The sequence below is a fragment of the Poecile atricapillus genome, chromosome 20 (assembly GCF_030490865.1).
Source record: "Poecile atricapillus isolate bPoeAtr1 chromosome 20, bPoeAtr1.hap1, whole genome shotgun sequence".
NCBI classification, from domain to species: domain Eukaryota; kingdom Metazoa; phylum Chordata; class Aves; order Passeriformes; family Paridae; genus Poecile; species Poecile atricapillus.
In genome coordinates, this window is record NC_081268.1 from 1,519,141 (window position 1) to 1,546,719 (window position 27,579).

At 45.1% G+C, this 27,579-nt stretch overlaps 2 protein-coding genes across 8 annotated transcripts in view; one reads left to right on the plus strand and one right to left on the minus strand.

Moving 5' to 3' along the window:
- The window catches only part of NR6A1 (nuclear receptor subfamily 6 group A member 1), a 75,305-nt gene that overhangs the window by 4,587 nt on the left and 43,139 nt on the right, over positions 1–27,579 (plus strand). For 2 of the 4 annotated variants that reach the window (XM_058853583.1, XM_058853584.1), the window contains exon 2: positions 7,691–7,750. The exons of 1 other annotated variant lie outside the window; for it this stretch is intronic. In XM_058853583.1, the coding sequence (XP_058709566.1) occupies positions 7,691–7,750 (60 nt within the window). The remainder of the gene's footprint in view (positions 1–7,690; positions 7,751–27,579) is intronic. One more of the 4 variants, XM_058853585.1, reaches the window with a different exon arrangement.
- Positions 979–27,267, minus strand: LOC131586591 (WAS/WASL-interacting protein family member 1-like). 4 transcript variants are annotated; one of them, XR_009279179.1, is made up of 4 exons: positions 25,927–27,267; positions 13,232–13,260; positions 3,483–4,008; positions 979–1,249 (listed from the first exon to the last, which is right to left on the minus strand). XR_009279179.1 is itself a non-coding variant. In XM_058853589.1 (3 exons), exons 1-3 carry the CDS (start codon positions 26,201–26,203, stop codon positions 3,733–3,735), a joined length of 582 nt encoding a protein of 193 aa, XP_058709572.1. In that variant the 5' UTR covers positions 26,204–27,267; the 3' UTR covers positions 979–3,732. The 4 variants fall into 4 exon arrangements, 2 of the variants coding, with proteins under 2 accessions (XP_058709572.1, XP_058709571.1); XR_009279180.1 differs by lacking the exon at positions 13,232–13,260 and having other exon boundaries at positions 25,927–27,263; XM_058853589.1 differs by having other exon boundaries at positions 979–4,008.

Genomic DNA, 27,579 nt, shown 5'->3' on the forward strand with positions numbered 1-27,579 from the left:
TTCCTGCTTACCTGGTACTGCCAGTCGGGTCCATCACCTTAACACTCGAGCTGACCTTTAGTATTTCACTTGAATTTACATAAGGCCCCTGCTCAGTGAACTGTCGCTATCACAGGATGATATCCATAAAAATGACACTTCCTAGTCTTGAAAAAAATCCCCAGGCCCATTGGAGACATGTGAAAAGGACACCCAGCAGGAAGAGAGGCCCATGGCCTGAAATATTCATCAATCATTTTCCTGGCACCAGGAAACCAATCAACTCTTCTAAGGGGGAGAGTGTAATCAATCACACAATGTGGGAAACAGGGATCGCCGGCCCTGCCAGAAATGTTCCTTCATGTGCACAGAAGGAAAGGGCTGTGCTGGTCCTTACTCACCAGTGGTAACTTAGACCCTCGGAGCAAGGCACTCGGCTTTTGTGAAAGGCAATCTGTGCACACCACGGGCTGTGCTGCATCGCCAGCTCCAGCCTGCACTCAGGCTTTTGATTTCACTAATGCTGAGTTATTTTGTTCTTATATATTTCTTTTATTTACCTCTTTTCTGTAGCTGGTAGGCGAAGGGTTTGTTTCCTATTCTCCATGTTCTGAAGTGGCGGGTCCAGGAGCAGCATGTTTTTATCTAGAGGATCAGAATTTTTAAATTTTGCTCTGTTTTTTCATGAAACAACTTAAGTCTGAAACAGCTTCCATTGCAAACTGGTATTGGGGAAGAAATGCACCTCTAGGTGTTTGACCTCTTTTCCTATCTTTGGGTTATTCTAAAAGAAGTATATCTAGATTGCCCAATAATAAGTGAACTTATAATAAGTTCACTAATAAGTGAATTTTAGTTGTCAACATCTGTAGGATATTTTATTGTAGGGTAGGGATTATTTGAATTCAAGTAAAAGTTCAGATAATAATTCGAAATTCAAATAAGAAATACTATAAAATATTCTAGTTAGATGGTACAAATTAGAACAAGAGACCTGTTTATAGCTTTTTTATTTTCTACGAAAACCTCTGCAATAGTTGCTACATAAGAAACGCCATAATCACGGCAAAATAAATAGCAGTGCCACAGCCTTTGTCATGTCCTTTAGCCCAGTGGACAGTGGATGGTGCTGGGATGATTTTTTCCTGAGGAGAGTGAGATGTTTCAGGCGTGGCCATGGTCTGTGGCTGGGTGGGCTGCAGGGGGACCAGCCTCACTCACCACTGCCCAAGCAGAACACGACCATCTGTGGAGCATCAGCGCTGAGCAGCTTCAAAAGGAAGAATACAAATAGATTTTCTGTAGCAATGTACGTAACAATTATTTTAAAATTGTAAAACTTGTATTCATATGTCTTCCAACATAGATTTTTAAAAAGGCAAAATTGTGCACTGTTTTTTTCATGGAAATCAGCAAAACATGAACTGCTGTATTATTTAAGTTAGTTTTAAGTTGGTTAGTTTAATTAAGGCTCAGATTTTTCTTTAGAGCAGCAGTGTATACTAAATTCAATCCAAAATTAATTTCTCATTGAAAAGATTACGAGCATTCCTTTTAAAAACGTAGATATTTTTCTGCATTTAAGGTAATTTTCTAATACAAGTGGAGACAAATATCCACAAATATCCAAATGTCAGGAAGGATGTTTCTCTTCTGAACAGCATTTTTCTGTCTATCTGACAGTTTCTGATGTGCTTTTTAAGATGCTTAGATGTGTTACACAATTAAAAGCTACTAAGAGATGTGGCATCCTGCAAAATGAGATTACAGCAATAGGCAGATGTGGCTGGAACGAGCCCTGAAGAGAAAGGGAAGTGTCTCTGGAATTGCAAGCAGCAGGAGCTAATACGGTTTGCAAACATGGAAGACAGTAGGCAGAGAGGTAGGTGGGGAGAAAGAATCAAATTTCCCTTGATTCCTGCTCGTTTGTAATCCCCGTCCCTGGGAGGCCAAATGCTTAATGTGAGCCTTTCACTCGGACAAAACCCGGGATGCTGCTGGTGGTGGGCTGGGAGGGAAGTGCTCGGTGGGGCTCTGATCATTGAATTTCACGAGCAAGATGCTGGAATCAATAATGGAAGGAAAACCTGAAGTCTCAGGGACAGGTCGGTTATTGCAGCCATCAGCACAAGCCACAGCCACTCCCAGGTGGGAAATGGAGACCTCACAGAGATGGGAGAGGCACACCCATCTCTGTTCCCACACTGACAGGTGTCCAGTTACAGGGCTGTTCTCACCTGCTGCACTGGTTGGGGTCTAGAACAAAAACTAGAACAAACTTGCCTCTGGGAACCCTGGCTGATTTGCAACATGATTTCTGCCATATTCTATATATCATAACGTGCTGTTATTTATCAGGAGATCAGTATTAACCTGCGTTGATGTTAATTCTTCAAAAAATATCATCTTTTCTATAATCTCAGTCAATTATGGTTTCTTTAATGTAGGTAGTTCCAGTGGACTCTAGATGGGTTTTGCCAGAGTGGTATGCCTTGAGTTAGCCAACACTTTATCAGTGATCAGAAAGTCAATAAAGAATTTTCCCAGATTTACAGACTGATTATGCAATTGATCTTTCAATATTGGAGTAGGCTGGGCTGCCTGGTAGGCAATATCCTAATAAACCAAAACATCCTCCAGGCAGAGAAGATGCAAAAATCTCATGCCCAGGGACAAAGACAGTGCCTGTGGGCTGGGGTGTTGCATGCTGAGAGGCACTGGATGTGAAACAGAGACATGATCACCTTCTTTTGGGACAGGCATTTTTCTTCATCATCATATTTTTTCTAACAAGCATTGGTGCTTGACTGTGTTTTCCCTTTTGGTAGCCTAAATAAGATGCCAAATATGTACGAATCCCCTTTAGAGGAATGGGCTGGCTGAGAGCTGCCCCTAGTGTTGCTGTTACCACGAGCTGGCTCTGAGGGCATTTCCTCCACACCACCCCATTTTTCAGGAGCAGAGCCTGCTGAACCTCTCAGGGAAGCACCAGCTTTGCAGAAGTGCACTGTGCTCTGTCCCAGAAATCACAGAGGGCTTCTGGAAACCCAGCCCATAAGGTATGTGGTAATGCTGATACCACAGCAACATGCATCTCCTTTCTGCTTTGATTTTTGTGCCTCAGGAGGCATGTCAGGAATCCTGTGACTTTTGATGGCATCAATAAATCAGATACCATGCTGACAGAATTTTACTGGAATGTAAACAGGCATTTAAAATAACGATGTTTGTAGACAGTGTATTGAGGAATAGTGCAGATACATGGAAGATTCAGCTCTGTGTAGGTTTCCTTTCAGTTTTGTTGTAAGCAGGAACTGGGATTGTTTTCCGTGTAAATGAAAATAAGTAAAAATACTTATCACAAGATGACCTTATTTCCCACTCCTCTCTGCAAACAGCGTGTGTTTTCAGTGCTGAGGTGAGACAAGCTCTACCCAATGTAGGGGAAAGGGGAGGAATGTCTCTGTATAGTAAAATTTAGCTGATAAGGGATAATGAATCACCTTTAACTCGGCTCTGCTGAGTAATAGCTGCTCTGGGGAACTGCCTTGTCTCAGTCCCTCAGTGGGAAGGGTATGGAGCAAATCCTCCCAGAAGGCATTTCCAGGCACTTGAAGGACAGGAAGGTAATTGGGAACATTCACTGTGGGTTTACCAATGGGAGAGATCATGCCTGACCAGCCTCATTCCTTCTGTGATGAAATGACTGGATCCATGGATGAGGAGAGTGTAATTTTGTCATTAACCTCAGTATTAGGCAAGGCTTCTGATGCAGTCTCCCATGTCATCCTTGCAGGCAGTTTGGGTGAAAACCTGGGCTGTTTTGTTCAAAGGCTGGCAGTCGAGTTCAAGCACTAACTGGTGGCCATCATGCTGTGATTGTCCTTGGGAATCAGTGGTGGGGCCAATACTACTGAGCAATTTCATCAACCATCCGGGTGGTGGGATGGACAAACTCCTCAGATTTGCAGATGACACCAGGTTGATACTTTGGAAGGCACAACTGCTGTTCAGAAGGACCTCAATAACCTGAAGGAAAAGGTTGATTGAAACTGAAGTTAAACAGACACAAACAGCAAGTCCTGCACCTGGATACCCCCATGGGATGGTGCAGGCTGGGGAGCAGCTCAGCAGAGGGCCTGGGCTCCTGGAGAACCTCACCACTGACCCAGGCTGGGCCTGTGACAGCTCATGGCCACGAGGTTGGCAGAAGCACTTGGGGCCTCCTGTGGGACATGGCAGAGTCACCTCTGGGACATCCTGAGCCTGTCCCACGCACATCTCCCACTCACAGCCCCACAGGCTGAGCTGTGCCACACGATCCCTGTGTGTGACTGATCCTCACAGGAAGGGGGAGCACGCTGGGATCCCCTGAGTCAGCACGTTCTGCTCATTCCCACCTCGGGAAGCCCTGCTCAGGTACCCAGTGTTACCTGCCGAGCTCTTCCACACCTGAGGTGACAACACTGGGGAGGGGGTTCCCAACTCATCTGCAAAGTCCAATGCTGCATCACAGGTTCAGGCTAAGTTCATTTCTAGGAGTAGCCCATATACCCCTTCAATTAGCATAAACAGGGACAAGGGCAGGCAAAGGTCAAGAGAAGTTCAAAATAGCATAATCTCTTTTTGCTGGCGTTCCCAAATGTTCCCGATCCTGCAAAGCTTTCCACACTGGCCTTGCCAGTGTGTTCACCAGGCCATTGTAAAAGTCTAAGAACAAGGCCTGGCTTGATACAAGGGAAGTTAGAAATCTGGGGCTTGAGAATAGGTAGCATTGTTGCTTAAAACAGGAGAAATAATTGATTTATGTTATGGTGGCCAATTAGGCTGTAAAGTGAAAAACTCTTAAAGAAACCCTGTGGCTTCAAGGGAGCTTTTTGCTCTGATTCCTGCTCATCAAATAGGGGAACCCCAATAAAGGTCATCAGCTCCATGAGCTGAATTATTAATTCCTTTCATGCCACTCAGGGCTTGTAAACAGCATATAATACAGGAAAACAATTGGAACTGTTCACTGAGTGGGCAGAGGAGAGGTCAGGAGGTAAATACTGGCAGCAGTTGCTCTTCACAGCTGAGTAGACTTCTGTCCTTTTCATCTTTCAGAGCAAACCACTTTCCAAAATCTTAGTCTAGTGGTTAGTCTGTATCTCCTCTTTCTTAGATGAATTGTTTTTAGTAATTTAATGGATTACATATAATTATGAAGATAAAAAGGGCTGGAGGGAAGGGTAGGGGATTATGGATAAAAGATCAAACCAGCATTGCCATGTTTCATAAACAGCTGTTTGATTTTTTTTAATATTGAGAGAATTTTATAAATCCATCTATTCAGGGCCGGGTGTAGAATAAGCAGTTGTGCTTTTACGTACTTAGAAGAAAATCGAAGTGTGATTTTGAGATTTGTTATTAATACCATCTGCCAGTAGTAGCACAGAACCAGAAATGTCGATATATTGCTGCTCTTGGATGCCACAGCTGTGCCATGTTCCTGCATGTGGGATCACCAGGTTCCTGGCAGCACAGGGCAGGACATTGAGGGAATTCTGACCTCAAACCTGAGCAGCTGGGTGCTGAGCATGGTGTCTGCATTGGTGAACATATTACAAATAGTCATTAAAACACATAACTTCAAGCATGAACTGAAATTTCCAAGTATGTCTGGGAAATAGTTACACTTTGTTTTTTGCAGGCTGTAACGTGGCATTACAGTGAACAATCTGTAATATCAGCTCTTAGAGAATTTGCGCTGCCTCTCTCTAAACACTTCCCACTCAGAAACATCTCTTCAGAAGGCACATGCATAATTTAGTTGCTCTTTGAATGATACTTGATGAACTATTCCAGATGTTGGCAGGTGTAGCTTACTGCCCTAAGTGACTGCTGCTCTCGCAGCAGCTTCTCAAGTGCCTGCCCTGTGCCATCTGGCCACGTGCCGGGCAGTGACCTCTGTGTGCCAGAGCAGCAGCCAACCTGGGAGTGACCATCTGCTGACTTGGTCCCTCAGCCTTCCTTAACCACTCTCAAAAGAGTCACAGTAACTTTAACCCACACTTAGTTCTTGCCTTTATTTGGATGTATGTGAAAGCATGTGTAGCTTTCAGTAGGCAAAAGTACAAAACTCTTTCTAGGAACCCGAAATGGCTGTACTACATGAGAATTTATTTTTTTTTTAATTTATTTACAAAGCATGAATAGTGTATAGCTTGCTAGTTCCTAAATTAGGGAGACAGTAGTAGTATTAAGGTGAAAAATAGGAAGATGCAAAATAATTTTTCTTCTCTGAGCACATCAGAGACCTGTGCAGTGTAATCCAGAGCCTGTTGGGAGGTCTGCAGTCACCATGTCACATGCAGCTTTCTGAGCACTGGGGCAGGAGCCAAGCAGGATGATAAATTAATGTGGAGATGTTCTAGGCAGAAAATGCCTTGGTAATTCAGTGAGGAATAGGACAGGAACAAGCCAGGGCATTACTGAATAAATCTGTAATTGTGTTTGTTGCTGTTCTCAGCTATGGCTGGTGCTTAACATGAGCTAAAGCTGCTGCTTTGAGTAGCTGCACCAGGGAGGCTCGGAGTGGTACAAAAGTATGGCAGGAGGATTTAGTCAGTGTGGTGCAGTGTCTGCTCTCACGTTCTGCAAAAATGGTCTGCTGAAGTGTTTACTTTTGTTTGTGGTCTGCCTAATTAGAGCAGAACTTTGCACTTTCAGTGTAAACAGTGGTCTTCAGGGAACTGCCTGCTGCCTGAGAAATGGGAATTGCAAGAATGTGAAAGGCAGGATTTGGGCTGGCAGCAAAGCCTGGCTGTGGGCTGGAGTTGTGCTTCTGGGGCTGTGTAAACTTGTACTGTGCATTTAGTGGGTCTTAGAGCTAAACAAGAGTTACAGAATATATAATTATGTGGGACCTACCAGCATCAAAATCATGGAGATGGAGACTGAGCTGCTCGACTTGGGTGTTGGTGGTGATGTGCTGAGAGGGGTTGTGGTCTTTTGAGAGAGATCAAGCCCAAAGAACGCATCTTGGCTTTACCTAATCTTGGGTTAAAACTGACCCTGTTAGTGCAAAATGGTTTTCTCTTGGTTTGGGTCCTGGAAAGGTGGATCCTCTCCAAAATACAGAGGGCAATCTGGCATTTGTTTTTGATCACGTTCTGACTTTGAGGGTTTTCACTGGCAGACACAGACAGGAAGTTCTGTTTCTTCTTTCAGCAGTTAGAAAATAAAACTTTGGAGTGTCTTGTGCTTAAAGACACTTGTTTCTGATGCTGCTCCAGATCAAATTCCAGCAGCTTGCCAGCCTTTGGAAGAGGATCTCTCTTCTGATCAGGAATCTTTTGAAGGTTCACTGGACACAGATGGGAGATCATCGTGTCCTTTCATTCCACAGTAATGCTCTGCATACAGTTTAAACTTGATGTAATTTAGACTTTGTTTGTTCTGGAAGTTGCTCTGAATTGATATTCTCAAACCATCACAAGTTACAAATTACTGATATTACTGCTGAGAAAAGTAGATCTGCAGATAATGTGTATGATAGAAATACCTTGAGAGAGGGAAGCTGATGCTGTAAAAATGACCTGCTTCTCAAAGCAGCTTCCTCAGGCAATAGAAGACATGTGTATTCAATTTCAGTGTAAATGAAAGTTTTCAAAATAAAACCTTCTCAGTAACATGCACATCACATCTTTTCTCATTTTCACTTTCCCATTAGCTACAGATGTGGAGCAGATGAGTTCCTCCTCTCCTGTCCTCCCTATGAACTCCATGGGCAGTAAGTACCCCTTTTCTTGCCATGTGTGACGAGGTAGAATGTCTCATTCTGAGATAATCCAGAGATGTGAATTGATACTCCATGGTAGAGACTTGGAGAAGTTTTACTGCTGATGTTTATTCATGGAGGTGGGGATTCCCATAGCAGAGAGCTGATGAGGTATTTCTCACAAAAGTAGCACAGACCAGGTCTGTACATCACTATTTATGCCAGCAGAATGCAGGTTGTGTAAGATCTGTTGCCACCAGAAATACCTCAGTGAAGGAGATGCCTGCATGAATGATAGAAACCCCTGAGGTGATGGAAATTATGTTGATATGGAATATTTTTCTGTAGTGTTTCATTGTTACACTTGACAATCTATAGCCTGGAATTTCTCATGAAACTGAGGGCAGTTGGTGAAATCCTCCTCAATTTCAGGGAAATGGTGGGCTTGTAACTTTTTGAGACTTGTGAAAACCTGAGCTGCTGGACACCTAAAGAAGTAGGAATTCAGAATTCCTTCTTAACACTCCATCTAGTGGCATTTGCTGTGCGGAGGGACCAGTCTTTGGGAATCCACTAGGTGGCAACAGGCCCTTGTCAGACTGGTGGGACTGGAAAACCGTGTCCTTAACAGGGCTGAGAACCCCTCATTCAGAGCTATTAACTTTTCATCTCATTGTTTGGGAACTCTGTGGATTTGTCAAATGTGGCAGACCTTTAACGGACAGCTCATTTCAAAAGTGATGCTCAGATGTTCACAGCTGCTAAAAGCCTCCCAGTGCCAGGACATGGTCCTTCCCACATGCCTCTGTGCTGGTGGACTTGCACTTGCTTTCACTGGAGAACTGTGGTTCCTGTATGATGGGAATGGAAATCTGGTTCCTCCCTTTATAATGAGAACAGCCCTGTGGAATGCATGCATGGAGGCTCTGAGTTGTAAACGTGTGCAGTTGATTAATAAAACACATCTTTGTAGGTTTTCATGCAGCTTATCAGTTTTACATGGAAACAGGTAATTTCACATGCATATGTAGAATAATTTGTCATCTAGAGACATGTATAGTTCATGACAATATACTGATTAATATTCTGTTGAACCTTTGTGGCCTGACATAGCTCATATTTACTGCTGTGCATTGACAGGTATTAAAATGTAACTAAATTTTCCATAGCATTCTCCCAGCAGAATGTATCTACATAAAAAGAGCAGGGCTGTCCAACATGAGGTAACTGATCCTTAAATAACTATGTTATTGCCAGTGTGCATTTGTCTAGCTACAGCTTTCATGTCTGTTATCTTTTGCTAAACTGAAAAATGCTTGTCTGTTCCCTATGAAGATATTTATATAAACTTTTGATAAACTAAATAAACTGAGCTCCTTGAGTTCTTTTGATGTCTTCCTGTCTCTCAATCACCCGGTCAGTGCTGGTGGCCGCTCTAGTCAGTCACGATGATGAAAAGCCCTCACTGGCCTCTGGTGTGGGTGGCTGAGCCCTGGCAATTCCTGCTGGGCAGGTCCCAAAGGCCTCCAGCCCCAGCTGTCCCAGGGCTGTAGTGGCAGCACAGTGCTGGTGCTCGGTGTCACCCTGATGTGCCCCGGGCCTGGGGGAGCTGTGGGGTGGTGGCTCTGGTAGGCAGCAGACAGTTGCTGACTCAAGCATCTAAAGCTTCCCAAGCATGGATTTAAAAACATTCTGAACATGCCTGCTAACCTGTCTTTCCTTGGTTTTTTCCCTTGCTGTCTCCTTACCACAATTAAAGCAAAAAAATAACACACAAAAAACCAAAAACCTGAAGGATTTTTTGCAACCAAGTAGGAGCCCAAATTTTAACCTTATTTGTGCATCCAGAGCATTTGAGAGGTGTGGAATGTCTGCTCAAGCCTTTGGCTTGTCATGCATTGGCAAACTGGGGTAATGGCCCCTTTACTGTAATTTTCCCTGTTTGTCTGAAATGTCTTATTCAGAGTAATTGCAGTGAATTATTTTCACATGTCCTTGCAGTAAAGATGAACTCCTCTGTCAGGACTTCTGTATTTTCTACTTTCATGCAGGTATACATGAGGAAAAACAGTTGGCTGAAATGTCTGTTTAAAATAACACAAAAGTGCTTTCTTGTACATCATGTAAGATGCCTCTGGAAAAAATCCAAATTGTGCACTCTCACTTCCGAATGAGTCTGCCAAGCATGCTGAAAAATTTGAGATTTCAAAGGCAGAATGTCAAACTCCATCAAAAATGAGTCATTTGTCTTGTTTTCATAATGTTAAAACAATTTGGCAGGCATGCTTTTGGGCTGTTCACTGTTACGCTGCTGTGGTAAATTCCCTGTACCAAACCACCACACTTACCCAGGCTGTCAGTGCAAGTGCTCACTGTGGATGACTGAATAGAGCTCTTTGCTATCAGACTCAGGGAGAGGGGAGGTTTTTCCTAAAATTCCACTTTTGCAAAGTTCAGTCCGTTTAGTGTGTAGCTGTTGAACTTGATGGAGCTGTTCCTGTGTAAAAGTGAACATGTTTAAGTCTTTTAACAGAGCAAGCAGATCCATTTTGAATATTCACCAAACTTGGTGAGTTGCTCTGACTTGAGCTGTACAGTGAGCTGAGGGACACGGTTCCTGTGGGGTAGCAGCACAGCATGTCTGAACAGGCTCCTTCAGCATAATCCTGTGAGCAACTGGAGGAGCAAGCAAGGCGTAAGAGAAGTGCTTGGAGCCTTCACTGCCCAGGGAATTGACTGACACCGCTGCAGAACAGAGGGAGAGCCACCATCCCTGGTGTGAGTGGTGTGGGGGCACCACAGGAGCCTCCCTCCTTTACTGCATGGCTCTGTCCAGAGACAGGGGCATTTTTGGGAACAGGTGTGTCATGCCAGTCATTCAGAAATACTGGGAGGGCAGCTCGAGAGGCTGCTTTTGTGTCTCAGAGCAGTGCCAGTTGTGTCTGTCGTGCAGAGATGTGTCTGCTGCTCCCTGCACAGCCACAGAGCAGGAAGGTCCCTGCCTGCCCCAGGCTGCCAGCTCCAGCTCACCTTGCCAGTATAATTGGAGCTGGCCCTGCCCACCACAGCCCTGAAGAATGTTCTCTGCAGCAGCACCTTATATCACTATTTTCTGCTTTGCTTCCTCCCATTCTCATCCCTGTTAATCCAAAGCCCCACAGTTCAGTCCCTTTTCATCTCTCACTGGTCACTTTGTAGGACCAGTGCTATTCCCTAGCTTGGCTCACTCAGGAGGAAGTTTAATTTCCTGTAACCTGGTAAAGCCGTAGGTTTATGCTTTACTGATAGATTTACCAATTGGGTGTCACTTTTACTAAAACTGAACTAGTTCCTCAACTGTTCTGCTCCTTTAAAAATCCCTGTGTGTTTCTTAATTAGCACTCAGATTTGCTCATGAAGGAGCTGGATGATGTATCCTGAACTTCTCTGGTGGGACAATGGCATAGCCACAGACCCACCTTACACAGTTTTGGGAGGCAGAATGTGGATATGGCATTTCTTTGGCAGAAGTGTCGCTTTTCTTGCTGGACAGGCCACCCTGGCCATCTGAGTGGGTGGTCCTGGGCTGTCGGAGCGGGCGGTCCTTGGCTGGCTGGTCCGCAGTTTGCATTCATTGATCAGTGAGTTGATAGAAATGAAAACCCACCGACAGCAATGAATGTTGATTGCAGCCATTAGATGCTGAAGATGCCACACCATGGTGATGGTGCTGTCACTCTAGAGCAGCCCAAGACAAAATTCTCTGGCATGTGCTTTGGGTCTTATTTTATGGATTCTGCAGACCCTCCATGGGCGGGACAAATGCCTGCACCCTTGTGAAGGCACCCGCTGCCAGAGCCTGCAGTCCTGGTCACTCAGCTGGGCTGGAGAAGGTTCCACACAGGTACCACTGGTGCCTGAGTCCTTGGCTTTCTGTGCCTTTGAAGGGGAGGCTGCTTCCTTGCTTGCCTGGCTGCAGGGTGATGGCCTGAGCCATGGGAGCAGCTGGACCTGGCCGGGAGGGAGCCGCTCCTTGCCCAGCCTTCCCCGTGAGCAGCTGCTGAAATTGAGTGCAGGTTCCTGGGAGCAAATGAACTGACATTCCAAGGCTTTTTCCAGCAAAGCTCAAGTTGCCAGCCCTAATGGAAAGGTTTCCCTCCTGATCTGGCCTGTATTCTGCTCTTTTGAACATGTACCATGCTCAGACTTGTTTCCAAGTGTCCCATATGGTGTGGATATGTTCCTGCTTTTGTGCTGCCCATACAAAACCTTCCATTGATCTCTTATGCTCTGTTCTGCAGAAATTCTGCGCTAGTATAAAGCTTTAATTCTTTTTTTTTTTCAAGAGAAAACAAGCATTTCTTATATACCAATTCACTTTTAGAGAAAGTAGAACTGGAGAACTGGAAAAACTCAACCTCTGTAGCTCTTAATATAATCTGTAAATCATGACTTGCTAATGGCAACCACATGTGAAATCTCTGAAGGTTCAGGCTTTCCATTTAACAGAGGGTTTGTGATAAACCTCAAGGTACAGTCAACGGTCGATGGTTTTTTCTAGTTCTCAAACTCACCGACAGCGTTGAATGTTCACTGAAGCTATCCAAAGATGGCTGTATACATGCACTGTAGATTTTCCATGCATATGTTTTCCATAGACTGGCAGTGGAAACAGTGCTGAGGACTGCACATTCTTTATTGTAAAGCCTTAAACTGCAAAGTATTTTAATTACGGAATGAAACCTCGAGGACTAATGAATTGCAGAAGTGTAACACTCTGGTTATGGATGCTGAGTTGACTTAGTATTTCTTAAACCAGCTTGGAATATATCAGAGTTGCAGTGGAAAAAGCCTTTCCTCTTGTGGATATGCATGTTCTTAATAGCAGCACTAAGGATGTTTATAATGATTCAGATTTCTTTAAAAAGTTCACTTAAAGAAAACTGGAGGTGGGGGCTCACCCACAATGCTAAACCAACCAAGAAGTGAGAGAAGGCGATCTGCTTAGTGGAGTGCATAATGTCTGCATTTCCACAGCTCCAGTCCCCACTCTTCTTTCCCCTAAAAAGAGTAAAAAAAGGGGGTTTAATATCCTTAAATCTCTATATTGCATCTAATTGTCTTCACCTTTTCCACCTGGCTTGCATGGTCCCGGAGAGATGACTTATTTGCAGTTTGTTTATTAAAAAGTGAATCTGCTGCTGTATATGAAATAACTTTCCTGTGAGTGCAGTGGAGCCTACAGAGTCAGTGGGGATAATTTACTGCTTAAATGCTGGAAACTTGCTTTAAATTCCAAGTATTTCTTCTTCTTGTAGGGATCAAACAGTTTCTCTCTGAATATCCCGAGCTGATACATGTAAATTAACAGAAATGTATTGCCTAATAAAGTACTTGAAGCAATCTTCAAGGAATATAGTTTGCAGCCTGCACTTAAACTGATTGATTTTAATGGTATCATTAAACATCAGCTGATACTGAGAATCAAAAGAATTCTCCAAAAATTAGTCTCACCTTTTTCTTGCCATCATTTGGAGTAGGAGCTGGTGAAAAGAACAAAGACAATTTGAATTAATCACAAGCAGAGCTCAGCCTGGAGTGTTAAGCCTCAGGAGTGTCCCAATGTGAAGGGTGACCACATGTGGTAGGTATAACATAAATCAAGGAAACTCAGTTCAAGTCAAGCATGAAATTTTGGTTTTAACAAACCAAAACAGTATGTTTATATTTAAATGACATTGTGAGAGAGGCTTTTTTCTCAATTCACTATTTCTTCCTCCTTTATCCCTCCAATGACCTTCAAAGTAGAAACTTTCATCTTCTTGTTTCACAGTATCGGAGCCTGAATTTCTTCTGCAAGTTCTACTGTACACATTATTTCTGTATCTTGGCTGCACACTCCTTCCCCTTTGCAAAGTTCAAAGCTCTCCATGAGATTTTTTGGACAGACTCCGAAATGATAAAATAGTTCTCTGGAAACTGTAAGTGGGCAATATGTGCAAGGCACACTCCAACAGTTCTACACTGAACCTTCAACATACCTTCCTTCCTCTCAGACTTCTTTCACCTAGGAAGCACTGAAACTAGAGTTGACAGCTTCCACCTCTATTTTTATTCCTTAATTATTATTTTTTTGTTGTGAAAAATGTATTAAGTGGACCCTCCCCAGATGCTGCCAGGGGTCCCTGAAAGCCCAACTCTGTTTTCTGCACAGAACACCTTGTAAACTGGGATTCCTGTAAGGCCATCAGTTGGGAGGCAGTGATTGCTGAACAAGACCTTTTCTATGAAAGTACTGAACATTCGGAGCACGTGGGGTTTTCTTTCAAATTACAGTGGAGAGAATGGGTTTCTGTATGGAGAAAACGGTTTCCTCAGAATTTGCATACAAACCCTGAAACACAGTTGTTAACCTGTTTGTAAGGACTGAGTTAATTTGGTGGATGTCTCTTGTGCTCTTTCTATTTATGGTGCCTGAACAATTCTTACACCCTAATCCAATCATTCTACTAGCTCCTCACAATAAGGCTTTTATTTAGCAGGGCAGGAATCCCAACAGCACTGCCCTAAAGTATCACTAAATAAATTTTGCATATGCAGCTGGTAAAAATAGTAAATAGTAAAATAGGTTCCCTTTTCTTCTCATGCCCTTGTGCTGTAGCTGTGACTCTCAGGAGGGAGGTGTGTGACCCCAGTGAAGGAAACTGGGGCCAGGACTGTCCTCAGCACATGGCACTGTCTTACTGCTTGCATGAAGCATCCACTGAAATGCCATGTGCAAGCACATTTGCTTTGTTCTGGAACAAGCTTTAATTGTACTATAAAAATGTATTTTCTTTGTCAAGGTAAATGACTTCAGCAGGGGAAGCATGCAAATACACCTGGGGGAGACAAGAGCATGGAATTGCTAGCGGTAGTTTTAGTTTTTGCTGTTTCATTGAAATTTGGGTGAGTGTTTAACTAGCAATGCCATAGCCAAACACTTGAGATTCAGCAGTCTTCTATAGTGAGCAATGGAGATTATTTTTAACTGTCCAAAAATTCCTTGGGACTATTACTGGACAAGTCCAGAGGCTACATAAAATTGGGAGACAAAGTTACCAGTCTATTCCATTTCCCCCTTTAGAACATAGTGCTGTGATGGTTATCCTAGAGAAAACAGATGCAGACCTGGGACCTGGGAGAAATGCTGTTAACACCAGTTTCCAGTGAATTAGGGAGGACTTACCAAGTTCTTTTGATCTCATTCTAAGTTGACAAGCTTACTTGTAGATGCAACATACCCTAGACTTCTGTAAGGTGTTTGACTTAATACCTAATGACAATTTAAACTGCTATGATACAAATTTGCTGTGGCAAATGTTAAAAGGATTAACAAATGACAAATGGGGAGGTCTAAATGCAATTCCAAGTGGGAACTTGATCCAGTTGGCGCAGCCTTAGAATGACTTGGCCACATCCTAAAGCATCTCCATTTCTGGCCTGGGAGAAACATAGCATCCCATATGAGCAGGTTTGGGGTTTTTAGACAAAAGAGTGATACAGACTTGGACTCTAGATAAATCAAGTATAAGTGAATGCTTTAGTACAAATGAATGCAAAGTTCCATGTTTGGGAACAAGGAATACAGACCACGTGTGAGGATAAAGGGATTGGCCCACGAAGCAGTACTTGCTACGGAGATAATTAACTGCATGTGTGTGCACAATCTGACTCCTACTACTGTGCAAACAATGAAATATTGAACAGCAGCACAGGCTGGTGCATCTGCATTTAGTTCTCCTGAAACTGCTGAAAGGATGCTTTAGCCAGTTCTGGCACAGGCTGCCCTGAAGACATCACTGAGCTGAGCAGGTTTCTGAAAGTTTGAGTGGAGGGCAATTAAATAATCAGACTGTCACCAGTAAAATAAGGTCCTCTGAGGTAAACCAGTGAAGGTTCAGGAGTTCTGTCCTGTTTCTTAACTTCTTTACCTGCACAACTGAGCCAGTTACAGCACAGCAACCCTGCCCTGGTTTGGGAATGGGTCTGGCTTTATAGCGGGGAAGCAGAACCTTGGCAGTGGATGTTAGCAGGGAAAAATGGTTTGACTCTTCAGAAACTCAAGGTACCAACTTCTGTTGAAAGAGTAGAAAGCTTTTTTGACCTATTGGGATGTGATTTTGCAAGAAAATTGTATCAGACACTTATGCTTGAAAAATGCTAGGCTAAGACTCAGCAAGTGAATTCAGCTGAAAAGTAAGGTAAAATTATTTTTGTTACAATTTTTTTTGCCAAATATTTTAAAATAAGGCATTTATGAATGAGCTACTCTGAATGTTCTTGCAGTCTGACATCCTAGATTGAGTAGTGAGATGCCCTGTATCTTTTTAGGTGCTTCACCAAACTCTTTCTGAGCTATCAAAACAGTGAAATAGATGTATTTTTTAAGCAAAGCTTGTTTAATATTTCTAGAACAAACACACAAGCTCTCAGAATCAAACTCTTCATCTCCTGTGACCTCCTAAAGGAAACAGTTGTCAAATTTGCTTGGTGGGGGGACTGGAAGACACAACCATGGGCAGGGGCTTCCTTGCTGACCTACTTAGACAGGAGTGCTCGCCTGGATTAGAGCCCAGTTCGCTGTCCTGTCTCCAGAGTTGTTCTGTGCAAGGTGAAGGGATCACCATGTGATGTCTCAAGCCCTGCCTGCCCCCACACCACATTCCCCCAGGCAGGCTGGGGAGGGGATCAGGGGCTTCTTCAGCACTGTAGCAGCTTCCCCAAGGAGGTGTAAGGGATATTGTTCTGAGCGGACAAGCAGGGATGTATTTGGAGGGAGCTCCATTTATGAACTGTTTGTACCTGGACTGGAACAAAATGACCTCAGTCCAGGATGTCTCAGTAACAGTGTCGTCATCTCATTTCACAGACTTCAGAAATTGTCTTTGTTGGGAAAAAAAGACTACTTTGGGTATTTGGGACCACTACTGAATTGCAGCTGTTGGCTGCAATCAATAAAGCAGTTCTGACTCTTAAAATAAAATCAAACCAGTGGCTAATGGATGTTTGGAGAAGGATACAAGGAGGAGAAGCTTGCATATTTCCTGCTAATCATCTCCTGTCTTCCAGACATTTTTCAACACAGACTTCTGGAGACAGACTTCTGTGTGTTCAGTCACCAGGAATGCATTTTTCTTTTCATGAATTTGCACAGCTTCCCTGTGAACTTTTATCCCCTGTCTTTTAAGATAACATTTGTTGCCATGAAGATGATTGGCTGTGTTAGATCCATCACTTTTAATGGAGAGGAATCTCAGGTGTCCTCCTGATGGATTCCTGCAGTTGCACTATGCCCAGGCACATCTAACACTGGGTAAGCAGCTTTGTGAGATATAAATAACGTTGTCTTTTCTGCTGTATTAAACATGCTCACAGGTCTTCATCATTGAGGACTGCGCTGCTTCCAGACCCAGGATGTGTTACATTTATTGCAGTGGTGAATTTAGGATAAGTGCATCTTCAGAAGGTCCCCCTGTGCTGACTGCTCCTCTTGGCTGGCAGCTTTGTGTCTGTGAAGATCAAAAGATTTCCCATTAGCTGTGAATTCAGCCATAGTTCCTGTGCCTGTTTCGGGAAGGAGAGAGATGATCCTAACTGCAGATGATTCTGTTACCAACATTGTTTTCTGCCTTTTAGCTTTTTAGAAATTGCTGGCAGTCATCAGTCTGGCAGTTTTCACAAAAATTAGTTCCTGTGGCGCAGAGAATTGTGCTGAGGTTGGAAGGAGCTGGACTTGCCGGTTTTTGCCAGGGCAGGGAGGGCAGGAAGCACCACTGGTTCTTCTGCTGGTCCCAAGAGTCCAGCTGAGGTTCCCTTGTCATTGTTTCTGGATGTCTAATGTAGCTGGATAATGTCAGAGAATCTGGGTTTGGCGTTAAGGTCTCCTTGGCTTTGGTGGGGCAGTGCCTTGGGTGGGCTCACCCAGCATGATGCCTGCCCCTGGATGTGTTTCACAGGAATTGTTCCAGTTTTCCCATGGGGGATACTGAAGACATACCCAGAACCTGCACTTGGTAAGGGGCAAACATGGGGAAAATACATTGCAAAGTAATTGGGAGAGAAATCTGAGGCCTGTTTTGTTGAGATGGCTTCCTGTGACTTCAGACCAGGGACATGACCCCCATGGCACTGCTGCCATGTGTCCCTATTTACACACTGATCATACACAACACTGTAAAAATACACATTTTTTTAAAAATATGCTAATTGGGACTTTTATAATTGATTCCCCACTTGAAATATTAGCAATTCCATATGGATAAAGCTTAGGTTATCTGCTTGGGAAGCAGTATGGATGGAGAGGGATCAAATGGAGGATTTGCTTTTCATAATCATAATGTCTCCTCCTGATTTGTTGATAACTGTCCCTTTGAAGATAATTAGTTCCTGGTTTTCATCTTTATAATCCAGCAATTCTCATCTGATAGACTTCAAGATTTGATGTTCTTCTCAAAAGAAATACCTATAAAATCTCACTTTTTGGCTCAGTTTTGGCAGTGTAGCACCTCTGGGTCAGTTTTATGCTGCCACCTTGTAAGACTCCATGTCAGGATACACTCATTTCAATAAAGATTCTACTTCCAGTAGCTGTATATAACCAAAGCAAAGAAAATGACATTATGATGGCATTGTAATGAGCAGGAAAATGAATCCTCACGTGGCTTTCTCCCCATCCTCCTCCCAAGTGTCATGAGATTTCTTATCCCTTGCCAACATCTGGCTTAGCTGGAAGTGTGTTATTCTTTCCATGAGGAGAGTCTTCCTTGTGAGCTGAGTGGGTGCCACACAGAACAAGTGTGCCCTGATCTCACTGAACCTCTGCAAGATCCTGGCTCCATCTTCTGGCTGTGGTCACTCCCAGTCAGCTCCAGCAGGTACCACAAAGCCTGGATGGGTGTGCTCCAGGCTGACAGGGAAGCATCACCTCCCAAACATGGTCCCATCCACACCAGGGATTCATTTCCACTGTGTTTCCTTGCTCTTTTTTCCCATTCTCACACCAAATTCATTCAGCCGCGTTTACACATGGTCTGAATGTGCATTGACCACGCAGTGTTGGCTTCAGAGCTTCAGCTGTGTTGCTGTGAGACTTTCCTCCCACTGTGTGTGGCTCAGCCAGAGCAGCACATCTTGAACTGTTCTTTCAGGTGTTAAAATTTAAAATAGAAGTGTCTTCAAAGACTTGTAGAACAACTAACTGTGATTTGGGGGTAAAAAAAGAGGCGGTGTCTTCTATCTGGTTACCAGGCAAATATTCAGTTGGAAGAAAGACTTCCTCCCCCGCCTCTTATATATTTAATTTCTTTGCTTTTGCATGCTTTTAAATATTGGATGGATGTGGATATGACCCCCAGGTGAGCAGGACTCAGCCATTCTTCTCTGAATTATACATTTAGCCTATTTAAATGCAGCCATCATGTGAAACAAAAATGAGAAAATGTACTTATGTTCATTTAGAAGAATGATCTTCGGATAACGTCACCAAATATTGCAGGGTTTTATCTTGCCTATAAAATAAATTGGTCCCAGTGTGCTGTGAGATGCACATAAAAGTTTGAATATGAAAGTAGTACAAAATTCAGATGAGTTGGTAGAACTGGCTTTAGAATTTTGAAAAAATGGGAACAGACTTCCTAAGATCGATATGTGAGGGAAGGAGGGACGTACTGCAGATTTTCATTTGTGAATCTCAACCTACTGGCATATTTTCTTTTTTGGTGCCCTTTCTCCTGATGTTTGATTGCATGACCAACCTTTTGTGCTGGGATGTGATGAGAGCACAGCTGTTCCAGATGTGCTTCATACCCCAGTACAATAAAGCCACGGAGACTGATAATGATGGTAATTGTCAAGTTTGGTTGGTGGTCTTTGGATTGCTAGTTCTGCAACCACTTCAATATTTTTACAGTTTTTATTTTACGCTGAACTCATTGGTGTTTAGAAAAGTAGTTTCTCATATTTCAAAATAAACCTTCTTGTCCCTCCCGCCAGTACTGACACCACTGATGGCAGGATTTGCATGGTCTCTGTTCTAGTAATTGCTTTCTACCAGAACAATTAAGAGCTGTGAGAGGAGGGGAAATTTGGCTAAAATGTCCCAAATGGAAATCTGCTTTTATGTGGTTTCAGAATGATAACCCAGCAAGCATAGGTGGATGTCCTGTAAAGTGTCAGGATTCAGACAGCACCATCCTTATCCTCAGTAAACAGGAGGGGTTGGGAGGGACGTCTGGATCTGGGCAATCCACACCAACTCTCCTCCCAGGGCACCACAAAGCTCACACAGGTACAAACAAAACAGCATCACTCAAATATTTCAGTACTTCCCTCTTTTCCAAAGTAGACTGCAGAAATACTGCATCTACACACTGGTTACTGAAGGCAGAAAATGAATTAAATAGGGCAAACAAAGCTGGAGCTAAGCTATTATGTATTTCAGATTGCTTAGTATTTGGCATATGGACCAAATGCTTTAGATTATAAGGCATAAGCCTTTCAGAACCTTAAGTTATTTTAAAATTAAATGGATGACAGGCACAGGTCTGCTGCATGGATTTGATTTTCTTTGTGTCTTAGCAGAAGTAGTAAGCAATGTCTCTAAGTATCTAATAAAGCTATTTTCTGCTATTACAGAAAGGTTTGCTGTGAGAAACAGAACTGAGAAAGGACCACATTTTCAATAAAACAAATTGAACAGATTCTCAGAAATCTAGGTCACAGTAACAGATGACCTATACATGGTCCTAGTTTTTGATGCAACTGTCTAATCTGCTCTGAGAGTACTAGCCAGACATCATTCCTAATTGACCTTGATATTCAGTGAACAGAAAGAAAGCTAAAGCCACATGATATTTAAATCTTTAGCAGAAAATAATATATGGCAAACTTGAATGCATTCTGTTTTGTAACTAGAATCTTTTTCACGTGAACCTTGTCTGCAAACGTGTTGATCATCTTAATAGTCTGAATTTGAGGCTCTATCTAAAGAGATAAATCTGAGTAGGAAGAGCCATTCATCACCCAGTTGCAGGGGAGGGTTTTATGTCCGTCGCACAATCACCCTGTGCAATGTGGTTGTCCTGGTGGGCTCCCCCAGCCTCCCCCCTGGAGGAGCAGCGTTCTCAGTGAGGTGAGAGCTCTCTCCTCGCCTGCACTGGGGGGCTGAGCTCCAGCATGAGCCCCCGGGGTACCCAGCCCTGGTTATGTAAACGGAGCTGCTGCCACTCCAGGGCACCGGCGTGCGTGCAGCTGGAAATGTAAATATGGGAGACTGGGAATTGCAGTGTGTGGTGAAACCCTGACCACTTCTGCTCATAGACCAGATAAATCCTTTTTGTTCATGACATCAGATTCAAGATGTAGCACTATTTACAGAGGCACTGTAGATGTGTACATAGGAACAGAGGGATGTGTGCTGTAATGGTCAAGTAATGTGTGCTCAAAGCCTGGAAAAAGTGAAGTAGGAAAGCCTTGAATAGTTATATGACAAGGTATTTTCCAAGAGAACTATAACCTGATTTGGTTGCCAAATTGAGAATCAGTAAGTGTATTGACAGAATTTTGGGGATTGATGCCTTGCTGGACTCACTGTGTTCCAATGTGCCTGTGCCACCACTGGGCTCACCCTGCCTGGGCTGGAGCCACCGCAGAGCACACAGCCCCTGTCCCCCGCATGTCAGAGCGGCTCTGAGCTGAGGGCAGTGCCCATGAGGGGACACGTTCATGCTCCACGTGCTGCCCTTACAGCTGGGCATCTCATCCCACACACCTGGCCTTCCCGAGGGAAACATGCGTTAACCGCAGGGCTGAGCAACGCAAACCCAGACTGCAGGATCCCAAAGCCGTTATGGTGGGCAGCAGAATTCCCATTCCCAGGCTTCCTGCAATATTCATTCCCACACAATTAACTGCTGATGCAGGAGGGTTCCTGGGTTTGAGATGCAGCACTCAGAAGTGTGCAGTTTTACCAGGTCATTGCTGGCAGTGGGGTTCATTTCTTTGTGTTACGGTACAGGGCAGCTGCAGATGGTTTGAGCTACTCTCAGGGAGAGCAGGAATGACTGAAGTCTGTTTGAAAAGGTGATGTCATCAGTCTCTATGTCCGTGGTGCTTCTTAGGGAAATGCATACTTCCATGTTATCCTCATATCAAAACACCCAATTGTTATCTTTTGAGCTCTTAACATTTGAAACTGTTGAGCACTATTAATCAACACTGTGGGTTTGAAACGATTACAGCATCTGCTGGCTATTATTAAGATAAAATGAAATTCTTAGGATTCCATATTTTTTGTTAAATTGCCAAGTGTATTGTGAGATCTCAGCATACCTGATGCATTTTTATTGGCAACCAACCCTGTAATGCAATACCATCTATTAATGGTTGGATTATACATGCGCTGGTCTTCTGCATCTGCTGCAACTTCCAAGGCTGTTAGTGGCTGTGACAGTGCTTCAGGCTTTATAAGCTTTCCCTTGGAATAGTTGCAACTGGAGTTGTGAAAACTGACTTTGGAATTATCTGTTATTTCTATGTGCAGTTTAAATAAACCCTGACCACATGAGAAAAGCCATCAGCATCCTTTTCTTATGTGCCTGATGGGATTATTCCCATGTCCAGGCTGAGTCTGCGGATGTTGTTGGGGGCGGGTTATGCCCAGACATTCCTCTTATGGCTGTTTGGATTAAGCAGAAGTGCATTTTGCCTACCTATAATGGTCTGGTTTCCATTCAAAACTCTGTGCTTAACAGATACTCAAAATCTTACGACCCAATTGGAAGGACAGAATCTAACTTTTCAGCACATTTTTTTTTTAGACAGCACTTTCAAGGGGCAGGTTTTAACATCAGCATCTGGATGAATATTAAGTATTAGCAGTCTTTCAGTAACAGAAAAGGTTGCTGCATTTTAAGAACACCATGGAATTTAATCTAAAAGTGTGTTGTAGATAGAGCCACCAATATCCTTAGCCTTTATTAAAAATAATAATGTTTTTGTTCAAAGGCCTATTTTTAGGTAAGTCCTTCTGGGCTTGTCAGTACCATCAAGAAAAAAAAAATCAAAATAGGTGATAAGAATTGGGTGAGATTACAATCAAGCTAAGTTTTACTGAGAAGTAATACACCCAAGCCATTGTATTCCATGAGGAAGAGAACTCAAGGAAGTTATATAATTACTCAGACAAAACTGACTCCTGTGAAAAGTATTTACATTTACATTCGTATTTCTAATGTTCTGAAACAGCAGCTAAAATTCTATGAGCTGGCCCCTCACATGTATAGGTGCTTGTTAGTCATACAAGAAGCACCTTTTTTAAAAGTGTGTTCTTTTTGTCATCCAGGCTTTTTGCCCTTCATTGCTTAAAGGACCAGTGGAAGCAGGTCCATCATCTTCCCTGTGGGTTGGTGCAGAGCATTAGCACTGCTCTTCCCAGGTGTCTCCCTGGAAGATGGACCTTCCTTGCTTTAAAACTCTTCCCCTTTTCCTGATCTCACAAGCATTGTGTTGATAAAAACATGCTTAATGGCAGCAAACAGCCCAACATTTGTTTCTGTATTTTATGCTGCTTTGTATGGCTGTAGCTCATAACAAACACACTTCCCAACTGCAATACACAACTCTCACTTTCATTGTTTTTCCTGGGTGAAGAAGAGCCAAGTCATCCCACTCGAGGTGTGCTCACAGCGAGGCTCACACCTAGAGACACCCTCAGTGTGTGCCTGGCAGAATTTTAAGTCTAAAAGCCTACTGGACTGCGTATTTCATCTGGTGCTAAGGTGGTAGGGGAGGTAAGATTTATGGAAAAACACAAAAAGAGAGGGGGACCAGCCCCAACCTCCCGCTCTTTGGGGGAGGACTGCCCCGAGCCCCGGCGCGCGGCCGCGGCGCCGCGCACAGCGAGGGGCTGGCTTCTCAGCTAATAAAACCCGCTGGTTGGTTTTCTAATCTCGATAATTTCTGCTCATTGGCTCCAATCAGCGGATTAAAGCCCAGTCTCCGAGCAGTTCTCATTTTAACTCCAGACTGGGGGGAAAGTAGGGGAAATGGGAGGTACCAGACACTGAGCAGTTTGGTTTTTCTTATTTATTTTTGTGTTTGCCAAGTTGACACAACTGAACAATGTTCTTCTCCACAGCTGGTGCTGGAGCTGCATGCAGTATATTTACTGCACCTTTTAGGATGAAATAAGCTGCCCAGCCATGTCCCCTTCCAGGCACCACTAAACCGAGTCCATTAGAACACCACCCCATCTCAGGCAGGACATCAGCTGCCTCAGTAACAAAACTCTGCTTTTATAAACACTTTGAGGTTTTTTGTCCTCAATTCTAATTCTTCCCTCCCCTCCACTCCCCCCAAATTAAAATCTCCAGCCAGATCATGCTTCTGCCTTCCAGACCCCGGGCAGCTGAAAAGTAACCATATGGACTTCATGATTTTATGTACTGCGACAATAAAGCTTTTATGACATTCTAGGTGGTTAAAAATGGCAGTCAGGAGCTCTTAAACATGGCACAGGCATGTTGCTGTTCTGAACCGACAGACCTGCCAACAGTGCATCAAAAGCTGTAATTTCCTGTGCAGTGAAGCCCCTATCTCTGCTGCCTCCAGCTTTGTGTCCCAGGGCTTGTGCCTGTGTGCTAACAAATCTCTATTGTCCAGCGGGGCGAATAGTGGCTGGGACCAAAGAATTGCTGTCTGGTTTCTATTCAAATCCAGGTAGTCAGAGATATGAATGGAGTTTCTCGAACAGCCATGTGAATAACCTCTGCTCTGCGTGGAGCTGCAGGCGCTGCGCTGGCTGCTCTGCGCCGCGGCTGCAGGGAGCACGCCACTTGGAAATACACTTTTAACGCTCCTCGTGGCTTTTAATACTTATTAACTTTTAAAATATGCTATCTTGCATTCCTGAACAAAACAAGGAGGGTAAATCATCCCTTTCTCAACTTGCTAAACTTGTGGAAGAATTCTACTTAAGCTTTCATCGTGGGTTGTTTTTGCCGAGGGAATGATAGGAAAAAGTTTATGAAAATTATTTTCTTAGAAAATTCCAGGTTTTTAAGTGTACACTGAACATCTTTTATCACACACAGAGCCTAAGAGCCACTGCAGGAGATTCTGGGGGAAAATAAGTTAAATTTCTTTTAGGTATCGTATATACAGCCCATTGCAATCGTCACAGTAAATCACTGCAGATGGTTTGGGGGAACAAATACATGAAATTTCCTTTAGATATTGTATTGAGTCCATTGCAAGTGGCACAGCTAATCACTGTCAACAGTCTGGGAACAAATATGTTAAATTTCTTTTAGAGCAAGTTACGATAAAAATTCCGCGTCTGACGGAGCAAGAATTGGGGGAATACTGCACATCGGGGGTCATTTTATTGCAGTTTTTTTGTTTTGTTTTTTTTTCATTTTTAATGATTTTGTTAATTAACATGAGGCTCATGGAATCGAGCCCCGCACGGCCACAGACCCAAACGGCCGAGGCCGGGGCTGTCTCGCCCCTCTCCGACCGCAACTGTCGCTAATCCGTCGCCGGTCGCGATAGGGTCCGCGGGCGGGGCGGCCGAGCGCTCGCCCCCGCAGGTGCCACCGGAGCCAGACAAAAGGGGGGACCGGGGGCATCCTCTCCCTCCTCGCCGTCCCCGCCCGGGTCTCGGCGGTGCCGGGCGCTGCCGCCGCGGGGCGGGGACGGCGTGTCTGGGGCTGCCCCCCTCCTTTGTGTCCCCGTCTGGCTCAGTTCCTCCCCGCCAGCCCTCGGGCGACACGCGTGTCTGGTTACCGACCCGGACCCGCGAGCAACTTCCAGCGCTGCGGAATCGCTCGAGTTTCTCCTTCTTCTTCGGGGGAGGAGGGAATAAAGCGGGGAGGGGGGGCAAGGGGGAGCTGCTGCCTGTTCCCCCCTCCCCCGGTACCGGCGGGGAGCGGCTGCTCCAGCTGCGTTACATTAACGGATATATATATATACATATATGAAAAAAAAAAAAAAAAAAAAAAAGCGCTTCTATTGGAGAACAAAGGAGCACGTGCAGAAATGAGACTGGAAAAATAAAATATAAATAATAAAAAAAAAAACCAACAACTGGCGGCAGGTCGGGGCGCAGCGCGACCCCCGCCCCCCCGGCGGCTCCCCCCGGCCCGCCGGGACTCGGATTAACGCCTTACCTGGCGGGGCGCTCCCGGCTTCAGCTCCGCGCTGGGCTCGCTCTCCCCAAAGTTGGCGGCGGTGCGGACGGTCCGGCAGCTCCCGCCGCTGACCGGCGGCCCCGGCGCGGCGCGGGCGGGGCGGGAGCGGCGGCCGGACCCGCCGAGCCCCCGCGGCCGCCGCCGCCCGCGCCCCCGCCCCGATATATAGCGCCCGCTGACGGGCGGCCGCGCGCCCGGTCACGTGCGCGCTGCCGCCGCGCCCATTGGCTGTGGCGGCGCGGGGCCGGCTCGCCATTGGGCCGCGCCCGCGCCCCGGAGGGTCCGTCCCGCCCCGCCGGCGGGCGCAGGGCCGGGGTTGTTCGGGGGCCGCGGTTGTTCGGGGGCCGCGGTTGTTTCGTTTGGGGACCGAGCCGGCCCGACCCGCACCTGCCCCGCGGTCCCGCAGCGCCCGAGCCCGCCCGGGCCCGCCGCCGGCTCCGCCGCGGGGCTGTCCTCCGGCGGGCGGCGGCCGGGCCTTGTCCGCCGGCCCCCGAGCCCCCTCCCGGGTTATCCCCGGGCGTTCCGGGCCGCTGGGAAACTGGGTCACGGCGCGGCCCCGCCGCCAGCACGGGCAGAGCCGGGCAATAGCGTGAGGCTACTTCGTGTTCGCACTTTAAGGCACCTAAAAGGTTTCAGCGGCTCCAGCACCTGGAGCTGTGGGCTCCTGGAAAACCTCGGGATTGTCCCCTCTGGAGCGGCAGGACAGACCCCTCCAAATCCCGTTGGCAGCTTTGCCCTGAATCGCACGTAGCATCGAGGAGATTCTGCCCTTGTGTTTGTTTCCTTTCCATTCTTTAGCGCAGTGAGAACAAGCGTTGCCGTTCGTATGGCAGGACAGAATAAAACGCTTTAAAGCCCGTTCTCAATGAGACCACCTGATGATGAATGAACTGCACTACCTTGCTAGTTTCAGTGGTTTCAGACTGACAAAACTCAAAGCTGCTCCCACAACTTGTCTGCTTCCATTCCCTGTGCTAGAACAGGGAAACAAGACACTGGCATGTCTCTGGAATTGCACGAACTTTGTTTCTGTCAAGTGTTTTCAGGGGGAACCCAAAGCTGAGCAGTGGGGAGAAGTCAATGTCTGTGTTGCATTTTCTCTTCTCATTCTCTTCCAGGCTCCTTAATCTTTTTTTCTCTGCTTTTTTTCAGTTACTGATCTTTTATTTTTCTCAGAACATTTTGAGAGGGGGAGACCAAAGCCCTGGACACTCTCCTTGGAGTTTGGAGGGGAGTTTGGCCTGGGTGACTCCTGAGGCCCGTTCTGACCTACAATCCTGTGCTGTAGCACAGGTTCTCATTCTCTAACACTGAAGCACTGAAGGGCTGTTCTCTCTCTGTGTTTTGCTGCTGTTAAAGTGCTTTCAGGAGCAACTGCAGTCACCACTGCTGGTTCTGGGTTCCTGTGCTTTGGTGATCTGGCAGCCGCAGCCCCCTGGGACAGGGCAGCTGCAGGTGACACATGAAGGGAAGGAGCTGCAGCAGCAATGCAGCTCCTGCCCTTTCTGGTCAAGTTTGTTGAGTTTTTCAGCTGTGCCATGATGTCATTAGCAGGGACACGGAGGAGTGGGAGGGGTGGGTCAGAGGGCCCTTGTGGGCATTCTTGATACGGATTTCTGTAGAACTCCCCTT

Excerpts from the sequence above, each read along its gene's own strand:
- LOC131586591 (XM_058853588.1), bottom strand. The coding sequence starts at position 26,203 with ATGGCGAGCCGGCCCCGCGCCGCCACAGCCAATGGGCGCGGCGGCAGC. Across the intron at positions 25,699-25,926 it reads AGCCGGGAGCGCCCCGCCAG|CTGGAGCAGCCGCTCCCCGC; the intron begins GTAAGGCGTTAA and ends AATGTAACGCAG.